Source organism: Pieris napi, chromosome 13 (assembly GCF_905475465.1).
Source record: "Pieris napi chromosome 13, ilPieNapi1.2, whole genome shotgun sequence".
In the NCBI taxonomy this organism is placed as follows: domain Eukaryota; kingdom Metazoa; phylum Arthropoda; class Insecta; order Lepidoptera; family Pieridae; genus Pieris; species Pieris napi.
In genome coordinates, this window is record NC_062246.1 from 9,993,731 (window position 1) to 10,018,283 (window position 24,553).

The window sequence follows — 24,553 nt, forward strand, 5'->3', positions numbered from 1 at the left end:
ATAATAAGTCAGTGATACCAACTCCTACAGAATGATCCCCCTTGAACTAACTTCAAATGCCCCTATATAATATCGTTTAAAAATCCCTATTATTGTACACTCTGTTTGAAAAGTAATTTCAAATATGCATTAAAAACACATTCAAGTAGTATAAAATTTTGATCTTGGAGTATTTTAGCTTTTTGATATTTCAGTTATAGCCACGCTTGGAGTTTAGTTTTTTAGGTTCTAGGCTTAATATAAATTGTATGGAAACGTGCGTTTTAAGAAAAAATAAATAAATTCCTCTATAAACGTACCTTAAAAAAACTCCAGGACATCTGGATTCCTCCTAAATTTAGGGAGAAAACCCCCAAGTTGGAATCACTGTAATACGTAACAATTTTGGAATTTATTGTTGAAATTATTAACACAGCTCGCACTGGGAACACCTCATTTAGAATATAATTTATTTTACAAATACAAAAATGAAAACTTTTTTATTTACGGGTTTTAACAATAATTTGTGATGGCAAGCAGCAAAATCTTGTTGCACACAAACAAAAAACTATGCTTTGTCCTCCTTACTCTAATGCATTTTTGTATACGTTGTCGCATTTTAAGCAGCACAATGTCTGGAGAAACAATACATTGTTGGATGAACCCTTGGAGAAATGTGCTCCTTAATACGAAGTAAAATCATCCTTTTTTTGTATTACGAAATCCATTTACATACCCCTGCGCCGGCGCAACTTATTAAAATAACGCGGTGAGTGTGGGGGTCGGTCTAGGTAGTGCAATCTGCTCGCTATGGATGGCAGGGTAACAATTTCCCATAATCCGTGCCCCGGTTATGAGCGTCCGTTACGCTAGTGCAAACCCACCTTCCAAGTTGCCCAATGCGGTACGACGGTCACAGTGGAATATCGTGTAGGGGTTGGTCCGGTAGGTGCAATGAACCCCTACCGACTAGAACCCAACGGCCCATATGCCAATTCTACATACCTGTATAAGTATAAATATAATTTATTAAAGCTTATCCCAATTTAATTTAGTTTTATATTCAACTGTAATCACTGTACATAAGAACAATATACCTAACTGTCAACAAATTACCTACAATTTTTTTGTTTACTTAATATAAGACGCGGACTGCCCAGGCGGTTGAGGGAAAGGAATTGTATCTAACAGCAAAACTAACCCTTAACCACCTAACCCACGTCCAATGTAATTTGTAATTTTCTTTAAAAAAACTAATAAACACTAGACATGCCTAGCTCATTTTAGCTTAGCTTCCTTGGCCCCGGCACGTAAGTCGCCGTAAGGGGAGGTAGGCTCACTAGCAATTTAAAAAAAAAACGGCCCCATATGCTGCTATATCCCGTAAGGTATTTCCCTTAATCCGTGCACCGTCAGAGCGTCTGCTCGTGGAGTCGCGTCGTCATCAACCTCACCTTCTTTTGCGTTAAGAGTCGGCTTCTTGGCTACACTCCCGAATCCTCTCCTCGTTCTCTTTAGGTCTTATGACGGCCTCACTGCATGCTTTTAAAGTGTTCTATGGGCCTCCAGCATAGCTTTCACTATGATGGGAAGCGACAGATCCGAAGGTAGGTAGGTAGGTAGGTTAGGTAAGTTAGGTAAACGAAGTCACCCTGGCTTAACTTATAATGTTAATTAATTTCAACCAATCACAAAAAGTATATAATCGGAATCAACAATACGGAAAACTACTGGAATCTGAAATATCTTCATTGCTACCACTTAATTACTTAAATTTTTCAGAATTTTTTTTAATGCAAAGAAATAATCATTTGATAACTTGTGAATTATTATTACTTATTAGAAAACCTAACGCCTGATTAAATATATTCTGTTAACATTCGATTGCAAGTATTCAATAAGTATCGGTCGGCGCAAAGGAGTTCACGTAAGAAGTTCTATCATTGTGTTTTTGGATTCACTTGAATCTTAATGGGTTATTAGATATTCAATTAACAATACCATCTGGGGCCCGTGGCACATCTTCATTCGTGGCAATTCTTTTGATGGGGCCCTATCAGTAAAAATCGTCCCTACTAGTTTAATTTTATTAAACTTCGGGATTTTCATCGTACTCAATTCCGACTAATGGGCATAGGCCTCCTTTCTTAGGCGAGAGGAAATGGTCTGTAGTCCCCACGTTAGCCCAATGCGTATTGGAGACTTCACATTCATCCATACAACATAATATCTCTTGGGCAGGGGCCCACTTGGGTCGGGGGCCCGTGGCATTTTGCCAGCCCTGCCCTATTGTTACGCCACTGGCTGTGTTAATTATTTAATATTATTGCAAAACGTTGATTATTATTGTTGTTATTCATACAATGATGTAACATCATAACATGACGTATGAATAGATTTGGGCGGTTTTAATTGTCATTTGTCATTTTTTACGCAATTTGCGTAAAGCGTTTTTTGTTGTAACATTAGGTACGTACAAGAACTCAATATTAAAGAGAAATCGATTGGCAAAAAAACCAGTGGCGCTACCTTTTTAGGTCTGGGCCTCAGATTTCTGTATCTGTTCATGATCAATCAAATAGGCCTGACACACGCAGTTGACTTTTTGGGTCTAAGACAAGCCGGTTTCCTCACGATGTTTTCTTCACCATTCGAGCGAATGTTAAATGCGCACATAGAAAGAAAGTTCAGTAGTGCAGTCGCACGCTGAAGCCACAAGGCCAACATTGTTTAGTAGATAAATGATTTATTTCTGTAAGTAGGTTTTTACAAACACTTTTACACGCCAAACATTTTTTTTTAAACTAGATGAGATCGACGTTTACTATCTGACTACTCTGAGAAGAAACGCCGAAACAAACTCAGAGCTCACAGTCTCTTTTAAAGTCCAGACATAACAAGATTATGTGAAGACCATGTAGATTGCAGTCTGAAATGGTCTTTTGAGGAAAGAACCACACAGATTGAGTGGACCTGTCAAGTCCAAGTAGTATTTTATACCTACACTAGCTACCCCCGCGAACTTCGTTTCTCCTTAATGCCTATCCTACCTTTTTAGTACATGCCAACATAGAACATTTTGCTATGCTACTCCAGAGACGGTTCGGTTTTCCAGAATGAAAACTTTTTAGGTTTTTCTGTGATTTTTCTCTATATAAACCTCAAAGTTCAAGTTATAAGTTCTAAACCAACAAAAAAATAATAGGGGTTGATCGTAGAGGTAGTTAAAAATTAATGATTGTATGTATTTTTGTATGTTGTATCATAAAAAAAATAAAACTAAAAAATGTTGTCTAAAAAATTTAAAAAAATATTGGGGTGGACACTCCTCATCACTTAGGGCCTAGGGGTTTGAAAGATAGATAGTAGCCGATTCACAGACTGAATATGCATAAAAAATTTCATTAGAATCGATCGAGACGTTTCGGGGGATTATGGGAACGATTAACGAACATTGAGACACGAGCATTTTATCTATTAGATTTATATAATATTTTTATTTTATTTTCGTTCGTCTATGCCACACTTTACTAAGCAGGTCTTATTCGGGGATTAGCAAACAATGAATGCCACTTCGAAAAAAGATTCGTTGCGTCACAACTCACAGATTAAAATCCAACTACAAAAATATTCTGTAATCTATCATACATTATCATAATTAAAAGGAAATGATGCCGAGTCTAAGGGCATTCTGCTTTAGCAATCATATTTGTTAAATGTATTTATTGTATTATTATTTTTAATTTTCTCTCTTCATTACGGCGTAAACACCATTTTGACAGGAATAGACGAAAGAGTACTTTAGTGAAACGACTGCAATTAGAGTGATTTAGTTTTTATGATAAATTAATGAACATTAATAACGCAGTGGTATGAGAAAATTACTTCAAAGAAATTTCGCGTGTATACCTTTTAATTACCTGTATTCTAGTTCCACACAGGGTCTCCCATATTTTGTTTGTTAATAAAGTTTATTATTAATACAAAAAAATATTTAAACAATTGTCTAGCGATCGTACATTTAGTATAACGTAACGGATGTTTCGCTACTAAATATTAATTTATCGAATATTTTAGCATTATCTATGTTTACGGTCGGTCACTCTTGTTTGAACCTCGTTGAGTGTAACACGTGTTGATTTGAGCGCCATCACGTGTCGAGTGGACGGAAATTCGGGTATGTTATTTATCAATATTTTGTATTGTTTTTAAAAAGCATTAATTAATTTGTAAATTTGACAATATAATTTTTCTATTTTATCGCTTTATTAAACTTAATTTAGTTGGAATATATGTAAGAGACTTGATATTGTTATATATGTATATTAAACTCTCGACTTTTCATATTTACGATTTTACACTTGTTTAATTAAATTCATTTTTTTACGACTAAAGCGACTGAATTTTTCTATAAAAAATATCTTCTAAATAATCTTACATTATACAGACAAACAAAAATCCTATGTGTACCTACCTGTATGATTAATGATATAGATAATATTAGTGAACTAATAATGCAAATTGCTTCAAAATAAAGCTAGATTATCAGCCTGTAATATGTAAATAACAAGACTCTTATTGATGCTCTCCTAATCAATAAGATTTGTTGCAAAAACTAATAAAAAATCTTTATTAACAGTAACACAAAATTACAGTTCCACTCAAAAAGTTCTAAAAAAACAGACTGACTCACTAAAACCTTTATACTAATAAATTTTGTTCTAAAATAATGCATTATAGCGAAGGTTATGAACTATTAATTTATTTAACGAATTACATAGGTTAACGGACCCTTTTCATTGTCCGTTGAGTGAACTGACAAAAGTTAATGTTGTATGTTTGCTTTTTGTGTTTCGTCTGTTATTGTACACTCTGGTCACTTTAGGGTCGCCTGTTAGGGCAGGAGTGTTTTTATAAATAAATAAATAAATAAATATTATACAAATAAATACGACATTCATAACTATTACTGAACAAAACATTTAATTACAATAAATGGCTTAATGGCAAGAAAATAATGATAAAAATAAAAATAAATAAAATATGTTTATTATGGAACATAAGATACATGTATCACTTATTCCACGTCATTAAATTTGAATTTGTAGGCATCCCTACTCATCGGCAAAGAAGACAGAGGGTGTAGGCCGAGAGAAAAAGCCGGCGTAAAAAACTCTCGGTACTCTTTTAAAATAGCAAATCATCAAACAACACTTTATAATAATATTTAATAACAATGGTTAATATTTGACGCGGAAACTGCGGGGAAATAACCTTGTTATTATTATATTACAAAAATTTAAAGGTATATTTAAAATATATTTCTTGGTTTAATAGTGAAATCTCTTCATAAAAGTTTTTTCCTTATATAAGTTTCGTCCTTGTTAGAAGTAAAGAAAAAATTATTTGTAAATTTTTTGTTTGTCATGACGCAACTGTTTGCTAGTCTGAGGTTAAATTGTCATCGTTAACATTAGTCATTACATTGTCAATTGTTAAACATAGTCTTAATGCATAAGATTAACATTTATTTCTTCGAATTTTATTTGATCTTAGTACTTTTACGCACGTCATGGCAAAGGATTTCGTAAGTTTCGTCATTCCCGTGAATATGTGTTTAGCTTTAAGTTAACCTATTGTTTACGCCTTTGACAGTTAACCTTATGTCCGAAAAAAAAACGGGTGCGTGTACTTATGTACGCGCGTAAGAAGTTATACTTCTTTGGCTTTCATTATTTTTTTTAAATATAATTAATTGATATTTAACGTAAACAATTTAATAATATTTAGTATTTTAATATTTATATTATTATATTATTTATATTTTAATATTTAGAATTAATATTAATAACAATTATTATTATTATTTTTTTATTTTATTATATTATTCATTCAATTTAATAACTTGGTATGTTTCATAACCTTTTAACTAAGTAACTAACTATGTAAATAGGTCTTTGTGAAAAAGCATTGCTAAATTTCTTTGAAAAAATAGTTAAAACTCCTTTATTTGTTTAAAAGGTAAATGTCATTATGGTCATTCAAAATTCTTGGCATAGCTGCTAACTTCACGCATATTCTATTTCTTTTTACTTGTAGATTGTCTTATTCCCATCTCGCTCGCGCACGCTATATCACACTGACAACTTTGTGTCTCAGGTGCGCGCGAATCGTAAAATTTCACTCTCATTAATTTTTCATAACGCGCCTAAAGAAGTATAACTTCAAAAATACATACAAAATTACGGCTGTCCAAATTAATTTTACAATAATCTTTATTCTTCTACGCCATAGAAGATTTAGCATACAATAACAGGTAATAAACGAATCCTTTAAAAAAGTATGTTTTATAAGTCGACAGTAATAAGACAGATGATTCTTTTATTGAATAGATCGAAGAGAAAGTCTGCTTATTTATTCTTCCTGTGAAACTTGAACGAACATTCATAAAAAAAGTATCTCCGTGGTTGTCTGAAAATTGCATCTTGTACAGCCCTGCGATTCTGTAACTTACTTTTCGAACTCTCACAGCGGTTTTCAGAGCGGCGGTCGCGCTCAAATCAGTCGTAAAGCAGTCATTTTATGATATGGCATTCTGATAAACAATAAACTACACGGAGGGACCTTATCAGAATGCTAAATCATAAAATGACTGCTTCACGACTGATTTGAGCGCGACCGCCGCTGTGAAAACCGCTGTGAGAGTTCGAAAAGTGAGTAACAGAATCGCAAGGCAGATGTGTAAACAACAAACTCAACAACTCAACTCAAACTCAAACAACTACTCTCGGGAAAAGCATGCATATGATTGATAACAAAATTCTGAAGGGTATATTGTCAAAGCATTTAGTAATCAATGCAAAGACCAATTTATATGTAATTTTTACTACTATTTATATATTATAACTGCTGGTTATCTAACTAAATAAATATAAGTGAAGAGTTCTTATCAAATTTCGTAAATCGTTGATAACTTTTTAATTGTTGGATCGTTTATCTAGTACTATGACCGAAATAATTGTAATTATATTATAGTAATTAAATTAGAATTTCAACTAATGCATGTTTAATGATATAGGTGCGTAATGAGCGGAATAGATACATTTTAGCGTCGGTGATGGTATTTTAATTTTCTGGAATCAAAATTATTGTGACATAACTTTTTAGTATGACAAATATAATTATGTAATGTTATGTTTATTAGTAACCATAACAATAAAAAAATACCGTATCAACAAGTTTCTTAATCTTCATAGTAATAATAAAAATAATAAAAAAATGTATGTGTGTACTAGTGTACACACGTAAGAAGTGAAACTTCTTTATGACCTTATTTTACGAAAAATTATCTACTATATGCAACTTTACAGAAATTGGTTAAATAAAGTTAACTTAGATAAAGTTTAAAAAAAGGCTTTTATTATCATAGACATAGATAGAATAGAATAAATAAATAGAATACAAATAATACAATTATTTCATTCTACCTTATTACTACTAAGATTATTACAGAATTTCATTAATTGTAATATAATTATTACTATCATTGTTATCGTTACTATATATTTTTGTTTTTAATATAAATTTTATTCATTTTATGAACGCACTACACGGTTTGGGACATAAATAATAATGATTTAAAAGCATAATTTCTATTTATAACTAAACAATACTGCAATATTAATTAAATATAACGTGAAAAAATTATCCAATATAAATAACAGTACGTTAGTTAGTTTTCAGAGGTAGGCAAACTTCACAAACATCAAATCTTGCAACTAATCAATAAACTGGATCCGAAATCGCAGGACAAGAGAACAAAGATGGCGCGTAACGGAAAAATGTGACGACGTCACGTGAAGTAATTTTTTTTCCAACGCCGATAAAGAAGTTTCACTTCAACAAATTTAAAAAGTTTGCCGCTGTGGCAGTGTACCTTTAATGCTGGCAGCATTTCCTTGCTGTATTGCGATACTTATTCGTTGAGCCAGGAAACTGCTAGCTCTGGCGTCACCGGTACTATCTACCAGGCGCCAACTTAAATCTTTAATTAGCGCTTGTGCACTTGAACCCCACGAGTCTAAGAGTCTTTACTCTTAAGGGAACAAAAACGAAGTTGGAGGAAAGACTCTTTTATTTGAGCCGTTTATTATTTTCCGCCTGATCTGCGGCTGCCCCAGCTTCTTTGCTTGTCCAAGAGAGGTGAGACGGGGCCAACGTGTCCACACAAGTAGCACCCCGTACCATTATGTAATATTAGTTTAAAAGTTACTAATATACATCTACAAATGATTGTTTAAGATTGGCCAACAGTATCTATATATAGCAAACGATTTCGTCTTATGACCAATAGGTCAAAATTCGTTAAACGCATTAACACTTCGTTGCATTAAAAAAACCTGAGGCAATGTAAGGAAAAGTTATGTTTTACTTTTAAATTAGCGACTAAAAGTACGTAATCTACTCTTAGCTAGACTATATATAGCTAAGCTATACTTTTGCTTGGGCCCAATAACATTTTAAACTCGGCATAGTTTGTAAAATATGTTGACACCTTGACTCTATAGCTTTGTCTAGTCCTTTATAAAGTACTTAACGCGTCATTGGCCTTTTCCATGGATAAAATAACTACTCCATTTACCATGGAGAGTATTCAGAGGAGTTGTTCAGATTAATGCCTGCATCTGAGTTTCATCATCTTCTTCAAGGCATAATAAAAAAATGCGTGCGTACTAATAGACCAGTGCCGATAATTTTTGAAACCAAAAAAAATTACAGTAGGATGAAACCCATTAGAAAAGCAGGGGAATATGATCAAAATGAAAGGAAAAATAAATTACGGTCGATCTGAGGTCGGGAAGGGGTAGGGGGGGGAGGTTTAAGGGTAAAAAACGGTTTATCTCGATTTCCGGCAAAACTAAAAGTCCTATCGAAGAAAGTTAAATGGCAAAGTTGTAGGTAATAAAAAGATCTAAAACTTTTGTATTTACACATTTTTCACATAACCTCAAAATTGGTGTGAAAAATTCAAAAAACCAAGTTTTTGGTTTTTTATTTTTATCTTTTACAAAAATTTATTTTTTTAAACGAAATTTGGTGAAAACTTACCTTATTATGTCCCAAATATACTGTAATTTATTTGATTAAAAATATTTATTTTTTCACCTTATTTTGAATTAATATCGAAAAAACACCCTAATTTTCAATCGAAAATTCTGACGTCAAAATTTCAGCTTTTTTCAAAAAGTTGGTGTGCTTTTAGTTCATTGAAATCTCTACTTTCCTATGGTAAAAAAATATATATATATTACCATAGTAAATCTTCTCAGAAAATGCAAAACATCGTATGCAGTAACGCCCAGACCCGTCATACCCTTCCCTACTTCTCTATGAATCTTCTTTAAATTATAATTAGATGCCTATTTATTACTATTTTAAGATAACTTATATATACCTGAGTGACCTAAAAAAATTTTTTAGCCTTTAGATGAGCTAAAATTTTCGTATTTCATAGAGAACTAAGGAAGGGGATGACAGGTCTGGGCGTTACTGCATACGATTTTTTGCGTTTTCTGAGAAGATTTACTATGGTAATATATATATATATTTTTTTACCATAGGAAAGTAGAGATTTCAACGAACTGAAAGCACACCAACTTTTTGAAAAAAGCTGAAATTTTGACGTCAGAATTTTCGATTGAAAATTAGGGTGTTTTTTCGATATTAATTCAAAATAAGGTGAAAAAATAAATATTTTTAATCAAATAAATTACAGTATATTTGGGACATAATAAGGTAAGTTTTCACCAAATTTCGTTTAAAAAAATAAATTTTTGTAAAAGATAAAAATAAAAAACCAAAAACTTGGTTTTTTGAATTTTTCACACCAATTTTGAGGTTATGTGAAAAATGTGTGAATACAAAAGTTTTGGATCTTTTTATTACCTACAACTTTGCCATTTAACTTTCTTCGATAGGACTTTTAGTTTTGCCGGAAATCGAGATAAACCGTTTTTTACCCTTAAACCTCCCCCCCCTACCCCTTCCCGACCTCAGATCGACCGTAATTTATTTTTCCTTTCATTTTGATCATATTCCCCTGCTTTTCTAATGGGTTTCATCCTACTGTAATTTTTTTCACTTTTTATTTATTTTGAAGGCTATCTGCACTGGTCTATAAGTACACATGTCAGAAGTGAAACTTGTTTGGCAAACTAATATTTAAGTCATCTCTATACAAATCTAATACTTTAGATTTCCGAGACTTAGAGGGAGGAAAAAAGGAAGATATGTTAGGAATTTAATTTATTTATATAATATAATTTTAATTTATTTGTTCGTTAATAAAAATACGTGGCATTTTAATTTACAATTCGTCGTTTGAGATTTCAATAAATTATTTTGCATAAAATATAAAATACTAATATTTCAAAAAAATTCTTCACGAAATTTTATTTTTAAAAATAGAATTTCTATAAGGTAATTCGCCCTTCTCACTCTCTCTCAATCGCTCTCTTGATTTTCTTCGACAAAAACGCTGTGCATCTTCGTGACGCAAATATTATTATTATTGCGTTTCATCCGTAAAAATTTTATCCTCATGCGCCTAAAGAAGTTTCACTTCAAAAATTCCACCCGTATCACCTCGAAGTCCGTTGTTACACCACTGAGCGCAGCGCGCACGACCACTATATGGTACCAGCTGCCCACTGAAGTAGATCTGAAACACTACAAAAGAGCGTACCACTTCTTAAAAGACCGGCAACGCACTTACGAGTCATCTAGGTTTAACATCAGGCGAGCTTCCTGCCCATTTGCCCTATTATATAAAACAAAACTAAATTTATAGATACTATTTTATCTTTTAATGTACTTGCTCGCATTTGTTTTTTAGTTACTTTGCGTTGCTTGATGTAACATGCAATAATAAATCAAAAATTATAACATATAGGCATGTTGTCTTTGGTATACGTAAACCAATTTTTTAAATAAAACTTATCGGATATAAACACGAATTTATTTAATTTGATGCAGTCGCCCGCTTCAACGATACTTTATTAAATGTACCTATTAAACAAATGAATGACGTTTACGATATTTTTTAAATTTGGTAAATTCGGTTTCATTTTATATGTAACAGTATTGAATATTAAACGTCGGTTATTGTCGGTAATGCAACAATCCGGCGTTGCTTCCAATCAATAATTGCATGTCGTAATGTATTGCTAAAATATTTCGACCATTTGCTTCGGCTACTGGCGTAACGGGTGTACAGGATGGATTTCAATTTTGACGTACTATATATACTGTAGATATTGAAGCAAAATAGTAATAAAAAACCCATTAATGACCTACTAAAATTAATTATGATTTATATACAAAATCTTGTTATTTGTACATACTATATATTTTATTTTCGGTCCCTTGTTATAGTGACTAGAGATTTTTTCCATATCTTATATTTTATTCTGAGTAAGTAAGTTGTACATAAAATAAAAACATTTGTGTTGCACGTCTCGCGAGATACGGCCCCGGCTAAAATAGTATTATTATTTTCAAAATAAACCCGTTCTTTCAGTCTCACATATTGTGTATTAAAAATAGGCCAAGCCATTTTCTCTTACACAAGTAGCAAGCAATATACTGATACTAATACGAGTATTTTAAAACGAATACAATTTTGATGGATACATTCGAATCGAAAATAACAAGCAAGGAATATGAATATTACTATATAAATATTGTATTTTTTGTCCATGCAGTGATGTAGACCAGCTAGAACTTCACGGACTGTCTTTCTAAAAGCGTGTCAGGCCGCTTCTCGAGACATGCCGCACTTAACGATATCTTATACCGGTCACTTGCCACCATCAACGTACCAAGTCTACTGGTATTGCAAGAGATGATAGCAAGAGACTGGACGGTTTGAGTTTTATTCCATGGAAGATGGGCCGGGTGCAACCTGTTCAGACACGCTGACCCCTTCCCATCTACATGAAACCAACAACAGAGCTGGTGCGGCATGTGAAGCGGCTGTAAATGCTAAAGCATAAATACAGGGGTCTAGGCTCCGAATATGGTTTTGTCCCATTCGGTGTCGAGACCCTTGGTCCGTGGGGTCCTAGCGCTATAAGGCTTTTTAAGGAAATACCTAAAAGGTTAGTCGACATCACAGGAGACCGAAGAGCTGGCAGCTACCTCAGACAAGGAATAAGTCTAAAAATGCCTAAAGGGACTTCTTTTAATAATATATTTTAGTTATTATATTATGTTACTTAATTAATGAAGTATTTAATTAATTATAAAATCCAACATCGTTGTGAAACATTGTATTATGTAAGATATCATTGACCTTGAAAAGTTCACAGGGCTTTTGTTTCATGTAAATATCTTATCATAATGCAATATGCTATGTCACTGCCCTCGATGCATTGATATACAGAGCATAATAGACCGGAATTGCTGGACTTTGGAAATTCTTTACTTAATAAATCATGTAGTCGCTAAATTGATTAATAAAACAACCTAAACTAGAGATAGGTAATATTGAAAAATTACCGAGAATCTTTTGAAATAATTTAGTAGTATAATAATGAAAAAACAATTTTTAAAATTAAAAACAATGGCTGCGCACGCGAATTCATTTGCTGTTTAGTAAAAATGCTTTATAGGGCTTTAATTGGATGTTTGAACTTGTTTTAAAACATTAAAAACATACTTGCTTGAGTAACTGTTAACACCTGTGAATGGGTAATATTCAGGGACAAACACTAAGTATAACTTTCGACTGTCAAAATATATTGAACTTAGCACTAAGTCATATCTGAATCTTTATCTCAGTAACCATAGTAACTAACACTTACGCACTTGGCATAAAAAAGTGTGTATTCATTATAACAATGCTGTGTAACACAAAAAACCTGTGTCAGGCTTCCCAAGTCTTCAATAACTTAATAACATAATATTTTTTTAATTTTTTTTTCATTGCCATTAGTGGATTCATTTATTTAACATTTAACATTACATTTAGTTTGTGATATACTTAGAAATAAAAACTAATATATAGTACATATACAGTGCCAATACTAAAGACTCAATTTTTAAATTATTTAAATATCGCGCAGCCCGGACGTACAACGACCAATATTTAAGCCTTGACTTGTTTAAGCTATCGCGGAATATGGTTAGAAATGTTAAGAATATCCATAACGCAAAATCACCTACATCATGAGCATACATACATACCTTCACGTACTTATCCTCACTTTATTATTATTATTATTACTATTCCTTAGTATTGAATAATTTTTATTGTTTTTTCCCCTGTAACATTTACATGTTTGAACCATTTTGAACATATTATGTTTTCCATCTTTCGCTATATTTTAGTGTATAGTTCTGTTAGCTGTAGGATTACAAAATAAAGATTTTCATAAGGTAAAATGAATTAGATTATAATAATAAATTATTTGGGGTCTTTTTTGACAAAGAAAAGATTTAAATCAAAATAATGTGTATATTTTTTTTATATTTCAGGCAAAATGACACCCTCTGTCCGTGAGTTCTACAAGGACAAGTCGATTTTGATAACTGGAGCTACAGGATTTGTTGGGAAGGTTTGTGTCAAAACAGTGTAAAATTTAAAAAAATAATATAATAGATATATCGAAGTTTATAAAAACATTTTAATAACTTTAATTAAAAAGTGAGTTTATAACTTGTTTTTTAACTGAAATAAAACAAATTACACTTATCTAAGGGCGTTTCCTAAAACTAAAACAAACAACTCAAATAACGCTTTATAAATAAACTGTAAATTAAAAATTTAACGAAATTCCCCCCACATATAGCATATCCCAAAATCACAAACTTTACGCGAATATAACAAGACATCAATTCTTATAAAAAAAAACTTGAGAGGTGTCAAGGGACACCCGGATGGAACGAAGTGCCTTTCGATGAATTTATATGTTAATTGGTATCATAACAGTATGATAGATTTTCTCGACACCAATCTTATATTTCATCGTCTATTAAAGTTTAAAGAGACCAGGAATCTAAAAGAGGAAGAAGGATGATGTCGTTGTGCTACGCAGCGATTAAATAGTAAAATAACCAAAATATAAATTAAGTGGCACAATTAATAAGCATATTTTGTGTTTCGTGGTTCAGATATTTTAATTTAGTCTCATCTGGTTCATCTCCTTGTATAAGCTGTTCTCGTTGTGATATTAGTTCACTAATTTTTGAATTTGCAGAAATTTATGACATTTTCCTAAAACATTGTTTTTTTATTTATTAAAGGTATTGTATTGAAAAAAATTGCAAGGAAACTAGGGACCCCGCAATTATTATTGTAAAGGGATTCTGGTGTACATTTACTACGACTAATTTAGTTAAGTGATTCCAAAAATAATTTTCACTTATCGCTGCGAAAAAAAAAACAACATTACGAGGTGTTCCCAGGCGGTCACCCATCCAAGTACTGACCACACCCGATGTTGCTTAACTTCGGTGATCGGACGAGAACCGATGTATTTCAATAGCAAATAGCAAAAAAGTGTCGTGACAACTTTTCGTAAGAATTTTTTCCGTCTAGCCCCCTTTCACAACGCGCGATAAGGAACTTCGTTCCAAAAATACCACTATTAAAAAAAAAAAAAATTATACCACTCCACAATCTCATATACGGCAATCAACGTCGTATTTATTTGTTCGATACCTTCAACGTATTATAGAGTAAATAAAAACAATTCTACAATGTGTGAAAATAATTATTTCCAGGTCCTAGTGGAGAAGCTGCTCCGCGACTGTTCCGATCTGAAAGTAATATATATTCTCTTGAGACAGAAGAAAGGAGTACCAGGGGAGGAGAGACTAAAGGAGTTGTGCAGTAATAAAGTAATTTTCCGACGGAAGCTTCTCTAGGAATAATTAGTACATTTTCTATACAGACATTTATATCTACATAAAGAAACAATGTTTTCATTCACCGTATAACATAATTATCAGTAAAGTAATCTAAGAATTTAAGAGGAAATGTTTTTTTAATTACCAATTTTTTAAATAACTTCACCAATATAAACTAACTATATTATCAGCGAGATAATTCAAAAGTTAATTAAGATATTAGATTTTCAAATATATTGTATCTTATCATAATGGCGATATCAACCCATTTAAAATTAGATTCTGTCATTAACCAATGACGTTAATTTCTAGGTTTTTGAACTACTCCAAAAGAAGAATCCGTCAATCTTCAGCAAGCTGAAATTCATTTCTGGTGACATTTTGGAGGAGGAACTGGGCCTGTCAAACGATGACAAGCAAGAGTTGCAGAGGAACTGTCAAATTATATTTCACAGCGCGGCATGTGTTCGGTAAGATAGAAGATACAGTCCGTCCTATATAACACGGAGTAGCGAAATCTAATATATAAAATTCTCGTGTCACAATATTCGTTCCCATACTCCTCCGAAACGGCTCGACCGATTCTTATGAAAATTTTTAAGCATATACAGTAAATCTGAGAATCTGCTACTATCTATCTTTAAACCCCTAAATATTTATTTTTATTTTTTAGACAAAATTTTTTGTTTTTATTTTTTTAAACATAAATACATAAAGAACTTATAACTTGAACTCTGAGGTTTATATAGAGAAAAATCATTAAGGAGAAACGAAGTTCGCGGGGGCAGCTAGTAGCAAAATAAAATTAGGTACCTACCTTTTAATTTAATTGATATCTCAGTGCCTATTGTAAAAAATGCCAGTTAAGATAAGACAGATGGGAAAAGTTAAGTTAAAAGTTAATTTCCAGAAAAAACCATCTATATTGTGTAATTTTCATTAACGATTCGGCCATTTCAACGTGAAATACTTTTAACAACAATAAAATATAAAAGGAGGTTTTTGTCACTGTTAAATAAAAACGAAAATCGTCCTCTAATCGTTCTTTAATACAAAATGAAATTCATTGTTTCTTGAATTTTAAATTAACGTCACTTGATTAATTCATTATAATTAAGTTATTTTTTTTATATATTTCTAGCTGCCCCCGCGAACTTCGTTTCTCCTTAATTTGATTTTCCTTAGCCTACCTTTTTAGTACATACCAACATGGAACATTTTGCTATGCTACCCCGGAGACTATTCGGTTTTCTGGAATGAAAACTTTTTAGGTTTTTCTGTGAACTTTTCTCTACATAAACCTCAGAGTTCAAGTCATAAGATTTATTAACAAATAAAAAATAGGGGTTGATCGCAGAGCGGTGACAATTATATTCTTTTGTTTTATCATAAAAAAATAGAAACAAAAAGTTTTTTCTAAAAAATAAAAATTTAGGGGTGGGACCGCCCTTAACATTTAAGGGGATGAAAAATAGATGTTGTCCGATTCCCAGACTTACTGAATATGAAAAAAAAAATTCATACGAATCGGACGAGCCGTTTCGGAGGAGTATTGGAACGAACATTGTGACAGGAGAATTTTATATATTAGATTGTTTTTATATATTTATATGTTTATTTATAAATATTCCGTACTTTGTAGATTTGATCAGAAACTAAAAGATGCGGTGCATATGAACACCACGGGAACATTGCGAGTGTTAAATTTAGCTGAAACCATGGATAATTTGGAAGTGAGTAACCTTTAAGTCTGTTATTTGTTTGTCCTCTGTTTGATTGTTAATCTTTATATATATAATTCTTCTGTGAGTGTGTATGTCACTGAACTTCTCTCAAACGACTGGACCGATTTTGATGAAATTTTTTATGTGTGTTCAAGGGGATCTGGGAATGGTTTAGATTCACAAATCAGCCCGCCAGATGACGCTGCAGTCGGTACTTTCATACTTTGCTTTACTAATCGCTTGAAATATCATGCAGGACAACGTCTGTCGGGTCCACTAGTATAATATATTATAACATAATTGTCTGCCCATTGAGTATTTACGAGATTTTCAAATTAATATTAGATTTGTAATAGAAATAGTATATTATGCAGATTATGTTAACATATCGTATATCTTACGAATTTACGAAATTATGGTCAATATTAAACAAAGCTACGTAATTATTCGAATGCAATATCACACAATATCCTTTCAGTTTTGTTTCAGGTTTTGATTGATTATATATAAATATTTTATAGGCTTTCGTTCACCTGTCTACTGCCTACTGCCGATGTGACCTGGATGAATTGGACGAACGACTTTATCCAGCTGTTCATAAACCTCGGAAAATCATGGATATAGTAGAATGGATGGATGACGAAACTCTGAAACATATTGAGCCGAAGTAAGTTATATTGGAAAACAAACATCATCTATATTTTATTTCCTTTTTATCTATACAGTCAATTTAATACGAAGCAACTTTTTGTAACTTAGGTACTAGTAATTAAGTATGATAATAATCTATTATCATAAAAAGTTAACATTCAAAAATCAATTATTCATATAGGTAACACAATGGACACTTATGTCGGTCAAAAAAAGAAAAATACATAATTACATAACATCAATATACATTATGATTAATATTATCTGTCTACAATGGTAGCACTGTGATCGCGCGATGTGGAATTCGACATAAATATGACTATTATTTATTAAATATATTTTACCTTATTTTCTATTATTACAGCATCTAACGCTAATTCGGTAGAAAAAATACACATACAAAAATGAATATGAGCAATACGCGAGCTTAAATTTACATAATATAATTATATATTCTTATTATCTGTTTTTATTATAGTTATGTTAAATTGTATTATTGTTATACTAGTCAAGGATTATTACCAATGTAGAGGTGAGAAGATTCTCGTCTGTAAAAGGTCTCGTCAATAATTGAATCAGAGTACAAGACCTCCAATTAGCGTTTATTAATTATTTATTTAATTATTAGTAATCTTACAGCTAATATACATATTATAAAACAAAACACTTAGACAATACAGGAAGCCAAAATAGTATACAATATATATGAAACAGAAAACAAGTAGGTAGGAGTACCAGGGGAGAAGAAACTAAAGGAATTGTGCAGTAATAAAGTAATTTTCCGACGGAACCTTCTCTAGGAAAAATTAGTACATTTACTATACAGACATTTATATCTACATAAAGAAACAATGTTTTCTTTCACCGTATAATACAATAATCAGTAAAATAAACTACGAAGTTAAGAATTTCACCAATATAAAGTTATATTATCAGCGAGATAATTCAAAAGTTAATTAAGATATTAGATTTTCAAATTTCATTAATAGACAAAAATATATTTAAAAAAACACTAAAGAAAACTGTTATTTAACTTATCTAATAGTTCAAATTACTGCTGAAACAAAATCAGCCCCTTCCAATACTTCCTCGCATCCTCTTTGGTGAGGCGGAAAATATGAATATCCTCATAATTGGTGTCATCTACACTAATATTATAAAGAGGAAAACTTTGTTTGTTTATTTGTTTGTTTGTTTGATTGTAATGAATAGGCTCATAAACTACTGGACCGATTTTAAAAATTCTTTCACCATTCGAAAGCTACATTATACACGAGTAATATAGGCTATATTTAATTTTGAACAAAAATAGGGTTCCGTAAGATATTAGGGTTTTTCGGACACAAGGTGTAAAAAATCAACCAAAAAAGTTACTTATTTTGCGTACCCTGCCTAAACTATTAAAGATAGAACCATAAAATGTTCTAAGTAATTATAGATCTTATAAATATCTACAAAAAAGTCCGGGACATACTATACCTATGTCGAGTGAGGCACAATAACCATAAATGATAAACATGGCAAAACGACGTTTGCCGGATCAGCTAGTAGTTAGATAAAACCCGAAACATTGGCGAATTTCATAATTAACGCGCTAGGTCTTAGAGAGAAATCTCTAAGCTGTTAGGATACGATTCAGAGACGACAAAGTTTAAAACAAAATAAATCAGTGGCGCTACAACCTCTTTAGTTCTAAGCCTCAGATTTCTGAATATGTTTCATGATCATTTTTCAATCTAATAGGTAGGCAATGGAAGATTAGCCTGTGCCTCACACGACGTCGACTTTTTTGGTCTAAGACATGCCGGTTTCCTCACGATGTTTTCCTTCACCGTTCGATCGAATGTTAAATGCGCATAGTAAGACAGTCCATCGGTGCTCAGCCGGGGACCGAACCTAAGACCTAAGGGATGAGAGTCGCACGCTGAAGCCACTAGGCCAACACTGCTTTAAGCGCACTAAGTTTAAGTACATTAATTTGGGGAGAATTAATTTTCAATTCTATTTGTATGTGAGAAAGATATTTTTTTACGCTTAGGCACAATACATTGAGTGTTACCCAAATTACTGCCCTGTAACGAACCAGAACCGAAGCGGACAATTAACAATCATAACATACAAGTCTAACAGGTTTTTGTTAAGTAATTATTACCATTTTTAATGGTTAATGTGCTGGGTCATTTTTTGTGGTTAAGTTTCGGAATATCCAAATAAAGTTAAGTTATATCGGGTTTAGTTATAAAAAATAAAATCTGCCGGTTGCATGATAAACTATGTAAAGGCCGGCAACGCACTGGCGAGCCTTCTGGCAATGTGAGTATCCATGGGCGGCGGTATCACTTAACATCAGGTGAGCCTCCTGCCCGTTTGCCTCCTATTAAATAATATAAAAAATTACATTTTACGTAGATGCTAATTCGTAACACAATAATATAATATATTGTTTATTTTTTTAGAATAATAGAATCTGAGCCAAACACTTATTCCTACACGAAAGCAATTACAGAAGACTTGGTTGCGGAATACGGCAGCAAATTCCCTATAGCTATCGGGCGGCCATCTATCGGTAAGGATTTCAACTATTTAGTTCAGCTATGTGCTACTAGGTGGCGTTAAATTAATGTTATCGCAGATTTATTACCAACGAAATAAAAGCAAAACAGTACACATTTAATTATTTCTTCAACGCATGTCATGTGTCCTACTAATACTAAGTACCAGTGGTTACACCGTGTCAAGTTGTACATACTCGCCGTAATGAAGACCGTGGGACATAGGCATAAGTTACTTAGAATTTACATATAATGTAAACAGAGAAACCAAAAGTGTGCAGCATTGAGCTGTAATTAAATTATACGTTTTATTTTAATTAAAATATAGTTTATTTTAAGACAAACAACCGGCGGCAACCAACATATATATAAAAATACTATAAGCTCACGTTTTTATTTATAATTTACAAATAAACTATATGTTTTATATTGCTTTATTGCAGTCGTGTTAAGTGATCACAAACAAACTGTTTTTAAACATATTTTAATCGTTTGTTACGGTTTTTCATGAGGTTTATTGAATTTTATAGACCTAAATATTTATTTAGACTAACATATTTTTTTATTTTAGTTACATCAGCGTGGAAGGAGCCGTTCCCAGGATGGGTGGACAACCTGAATGGTCCCACTGGGCTTCTCATAGGCAGTGGCAAAGGTAGGTGTCAATTATATATTAAGACTACAGAAAAAGGATCTCTTTAAAAGTCCCGAGGGCTATTCATATTTCGTAAAAATTCGATTTATTCTGTCTACGTTCTGCCTTTCAAAATAAAATAAATATCAATTGAATTTGTGTTTCATCTATGTCTTTATTTCAGGTGTAATTCGTACTATGCACTGCGAACCGTCATACACCGCCGATGCTATACCAGTCGACGTGGTCGCAAACGGCTGTATACTTATTGCATATGCCACTGCGCTTGACAAGTTAGTATGTTCATTGGCTAAAGCTGTCAAATTCCTTATTCATAAATTAGTTTAATGCAAGATATTTATCAAACAATTTGACAGAAAGGGACGAAAGAACTTTTTTAAAAGATACCATACCTATTTCAGTTTTTTTTGTATTTTGTTAACACTTGTATAGCGATTTGAACTCGTTTAATGTATCAAGGGATGAATCCAATTTTTGTTTAATTAATTTATAAGCAAAGTTGAGCCTTTATAAGTAAGTTAATTATTGCTTTGATTTTATATATATTTTTTTGAGTACTATTTATTGTTTTCTCGTCAACCTAACGCCAATATTTAAGTTAAGTTTACATTTTAAGTCAGTTAAGGTTACATTTAAGTTAACATTATCTATTTATTTATAGAGCAAAGGAGGCCCAATTCTTCAATATCACGTTGTCAGATGTTCAAAAAATGACTTGGAAGGAAGTGATTGAGACTGGTAAGTTAAATATTGTGATGGAGGTTTTAATAGACGAAAAACATGCTCTAGCACAATTTAATTAAAATTTGGGTTAGTAATAATAAACGAGTGTGAAATTTTATTTTTTTTAGCACAAACAATACAAATGTATTGCTAGTATTATCAAAAAGTTTACGAAGTATTAATGTATGGCTCAGAGCTTACAGTTTACAGCCAGTGGACTAGATCAGTAAAGAATTTAAACTTATACTTAGTTTTCAGCGTTCAATCTATGTATATATATGTCACCGTAAAATTATAAACACCGTTAGATTGTAATCTATCTCGCGAGATTGTGAACTGTCGAAAGATTGTGAACCTCAACGCACTGCTTACAATTTAACGTATTATTATTCGGTAGATTGTAATCTATCGAAGTGAAACCGTCATAATTTTGCTACTTTGTAGGTCTAGGACTCAGATTTATGTATCTGTTTCGTGATCATTTCTAATAGAAGGTAATCAATCTTCTGTTCCTGACACGCACCATGTGCTTGCGTCTATGGTATACCGGTTTCCTTACGATATTTTCATTCACCGTAAAGCGGGCCATAGACGGACCGCATGTTGCAGCCGATACCGACTGCTCTAAGCGGTCGCCGCACGGCGATCTGCAAAGATCTAAATTCATATTCGCAATACACGGACCACTCGAGCAGTTCCTGAGCAAACCGCATGTTGCAGTCGGTCTTGACTGCAACATGCGGTCCTTGGCCCGCTTAAGAACAACTGTTAAATGAAATGCTCATAGACAGAAAGTTCACTGGTGCACAGCCGGTAATTGAACCTACGACCCCCTGAAATGACAGAAACCACTAGGCCAACACTGCAGTCTATGTATATATAACTATATACGAGACCCTATAGTATTCGAACTGGTATTGTCAGAGATTTTATTTATTTGTAAGTGTGATAAAAACGAAACTGCTCATTTTTTCCAGGCGAAAAGTGGGTAAACATGTACCCATTCCTCATAGCTTTGTGGTACCCTGGTGGTACTATCAAGTCGTATTGGTTCACCCATCAATTGGCCGTCATCTTTTTCCACATCCTACCCGCGTACATATGTGATGGACTTCTCTTTTTACTTGGAAAGAAAACTTTGTAAGTTTTATACTGATGACAGTACGACGCTTATTTATATAAATATAGTTGGTTTTTGGTGTGTGATACGCTGCATCCATAATTTAATACGGTATATTAAATATGCAGCAACAAAATCTTGCGTGCATAAAGTAAGCAACTGGTTTCAGATTAGTTTAGTTTTTATTAACGTTTATTAGTAATCATTACAATCAAATATACGGTATTTACAATTATCTTAACCTACATAGCAATAATAAAAAGAAAATAGAAACCAATTTAAAAAGTTTGGTCCCTGTTAGTTTAGTTTTTATGATAATTATTTATTTATTTACAAAAATACAGAAATGTGACAGTGGAACACAATTTCTCCGTTCATCCAAGCGTCGATATTCATTACAATAATTCCTAAAAACAAAATTAGTTTCAAACAAGATGCTTAAAGTTCGTCGCTGACCAAGTTTCCAATTGTAATAAGCACAAGGTTGAAAAATTTAATAAATATATACGGTCGGCACAAATATAGGAGTATTTCCTCCAACTTCCATTTTGTTCCCTTTGGGGTGGAGACTCTTGGGCCGTGGGGTTCAAGTGCACAGGCGCTTATTAAAAATTTAAGTTGGCGTCTGGTAGATAGTATCGGTGACCCCAGAGCTGGCACTTTCCTGGCTCAACGAATAAGTATCGCAATACAGTGAGGAAATACTGCGTACGTTTAGCGCTGCCACAGGGACCAAACTTTTAGTTTTGATTTTCTTTTTAATATTTATTGTTATTACTTCTTAGGTTAAATACGTTCTTACACTAAAAATACAAAATTTCTCTGCTTCGCGTTTTAATGTTACCTATTTCTTAATTATACTTTGTGTTATATTTTTAGTATGGTAAACGTTCAAAAGCGTATAGGCCACGGCCTCGGCGTTCTTCAATACTACACAACGAAGCAATGGTGCTTTAAAAACACTCGTTTCCTCTCGCTCATGAACCGTGTGAGTGAGGAAGAGAGAGAGCTCTTCTATATAGATGTCAGTAAATTGGACACGCAGGAGTATTTAAAAGACTATGTGCTTGGAGCCAGGCATTTTGTGTGCAAAGAGGATCCTAGCACTCTGCCAAGAGCTAGAAAGTTGCATACTATGTACGTATACATTTGGGATATAAGATTTATTTTCAAGTTTTAGAAATCTTAATATATATAAATTACGTGTCACGTTGTTTGTCCGCTATGGACTCTTAAACTACCGAACCGATTTCATTCATATTTGCACACCGTGTGCAGTTTGATCTAACTTAAAAGATAGTTTACATCTCAATTTATACCCGCAATATAATTTTATTGCAAAATATGTGTTAATTATTTGATAGCCACAATTCTAACACTGAATTTTAATAAAACTACAACTACAATAATATAGCATATACATCAGAAAAACGCATAGATAGATTTATGAAGATATTTTGTGAATTGTCCAAAATATCAAGTAAGTAGGAAAAAAAGATAGACCATCTGCGAGCTATTCTGGCGTGCGCTGCCAAAACCGCTAGTTACACATCTAATGTATGATGATAATGTTTATGTTAAATAGTCCTACAAAAAAGGTCAAGTAGCAACAAAAAGAAAGTATATATCATTTCCTTATGTGAAAACCATTATAGCCAAATAGTGAACCATAACTACAATAAAAATTGGTAGTAATAAATTGATTCCTAAATGAAAATTAACTTTTATCGCTTCTAGTATTTAAAGTAGAAACAATATGTCTTTCACGCTACAGCATTTGGACAAATATTATTTTAATCCTGGGCAGACGAAGTCAGGGGCACCAGCTAGTATGCCCTAAAAGGAAGATTATATATCTTTACTATAATATATATCATACAATAACTGAAAATATGACTAATTTGAATATAAATAATACAGCTTCCTTTATTCCAGCCGCTACGTGGTGGACATCATAACGAAACTCCTCTTCGTGGGATTATTCTGCTATCTTCTTTACTCTTACTCGGACCTGTTCACATCTCTTATCTCCTACGTAGACTCATCGTTGAGGGCGGTTTTGTCGTAAATCAATGTTCGTTTCAAGACTAATGTTTGATAATAAGTATAAATATATATGTATGTATATATGTTATTTTTATTTTCTAGAAAAAAAATCTTAGAAATCTTAGCCTCGCATAAAAGCAATATAATTTTGATAATACATATTAATATTTATTTTAGAAAACTATGGGCAATG

General features: G+C 32.5%; 1 protein-coding gene across 1 annotated transcript; it reads left to right on the forward strand.

The window, feature by feature from the left end:
* The first annotated feature begins 4,030 nt into the window (after positions 1–4,030).
* LOC125055619 (putative fatty acyl-CoA reductase CG5065) lies at positions 4,031–24,441 on the forward strand. Its single transcript, XM_047658083.1, has 13 exons — positions 4,031–4,156; positions 13,516–13,595; positions 14,764–14,880; positions 15,202–15,359; positions 16,532–16,622; positions 17,135–17,280; positions 19,721–19,830; positions 20,388–20,471; positions 20,635–20,743; positions 21,133–21,209; positions 22,172–22,334; positions 23,194–23,451; positions 24,250–24,441. The coding sequence occupies exons 2-13, from the start codon at positions 13,521–13,523 to the stop codon at positions 24,380–24,382; spliced, it is 1,521 nt and encodes a 506-aa protein (XP_047514039.1). The 5' UTR covers positions 4,031–4,156; positions 13,516–13,520; the 3' UTR covers positions 24,383–24,441.
* Positions 24,442–24,553: the final 112 nt, after the last annotated feature.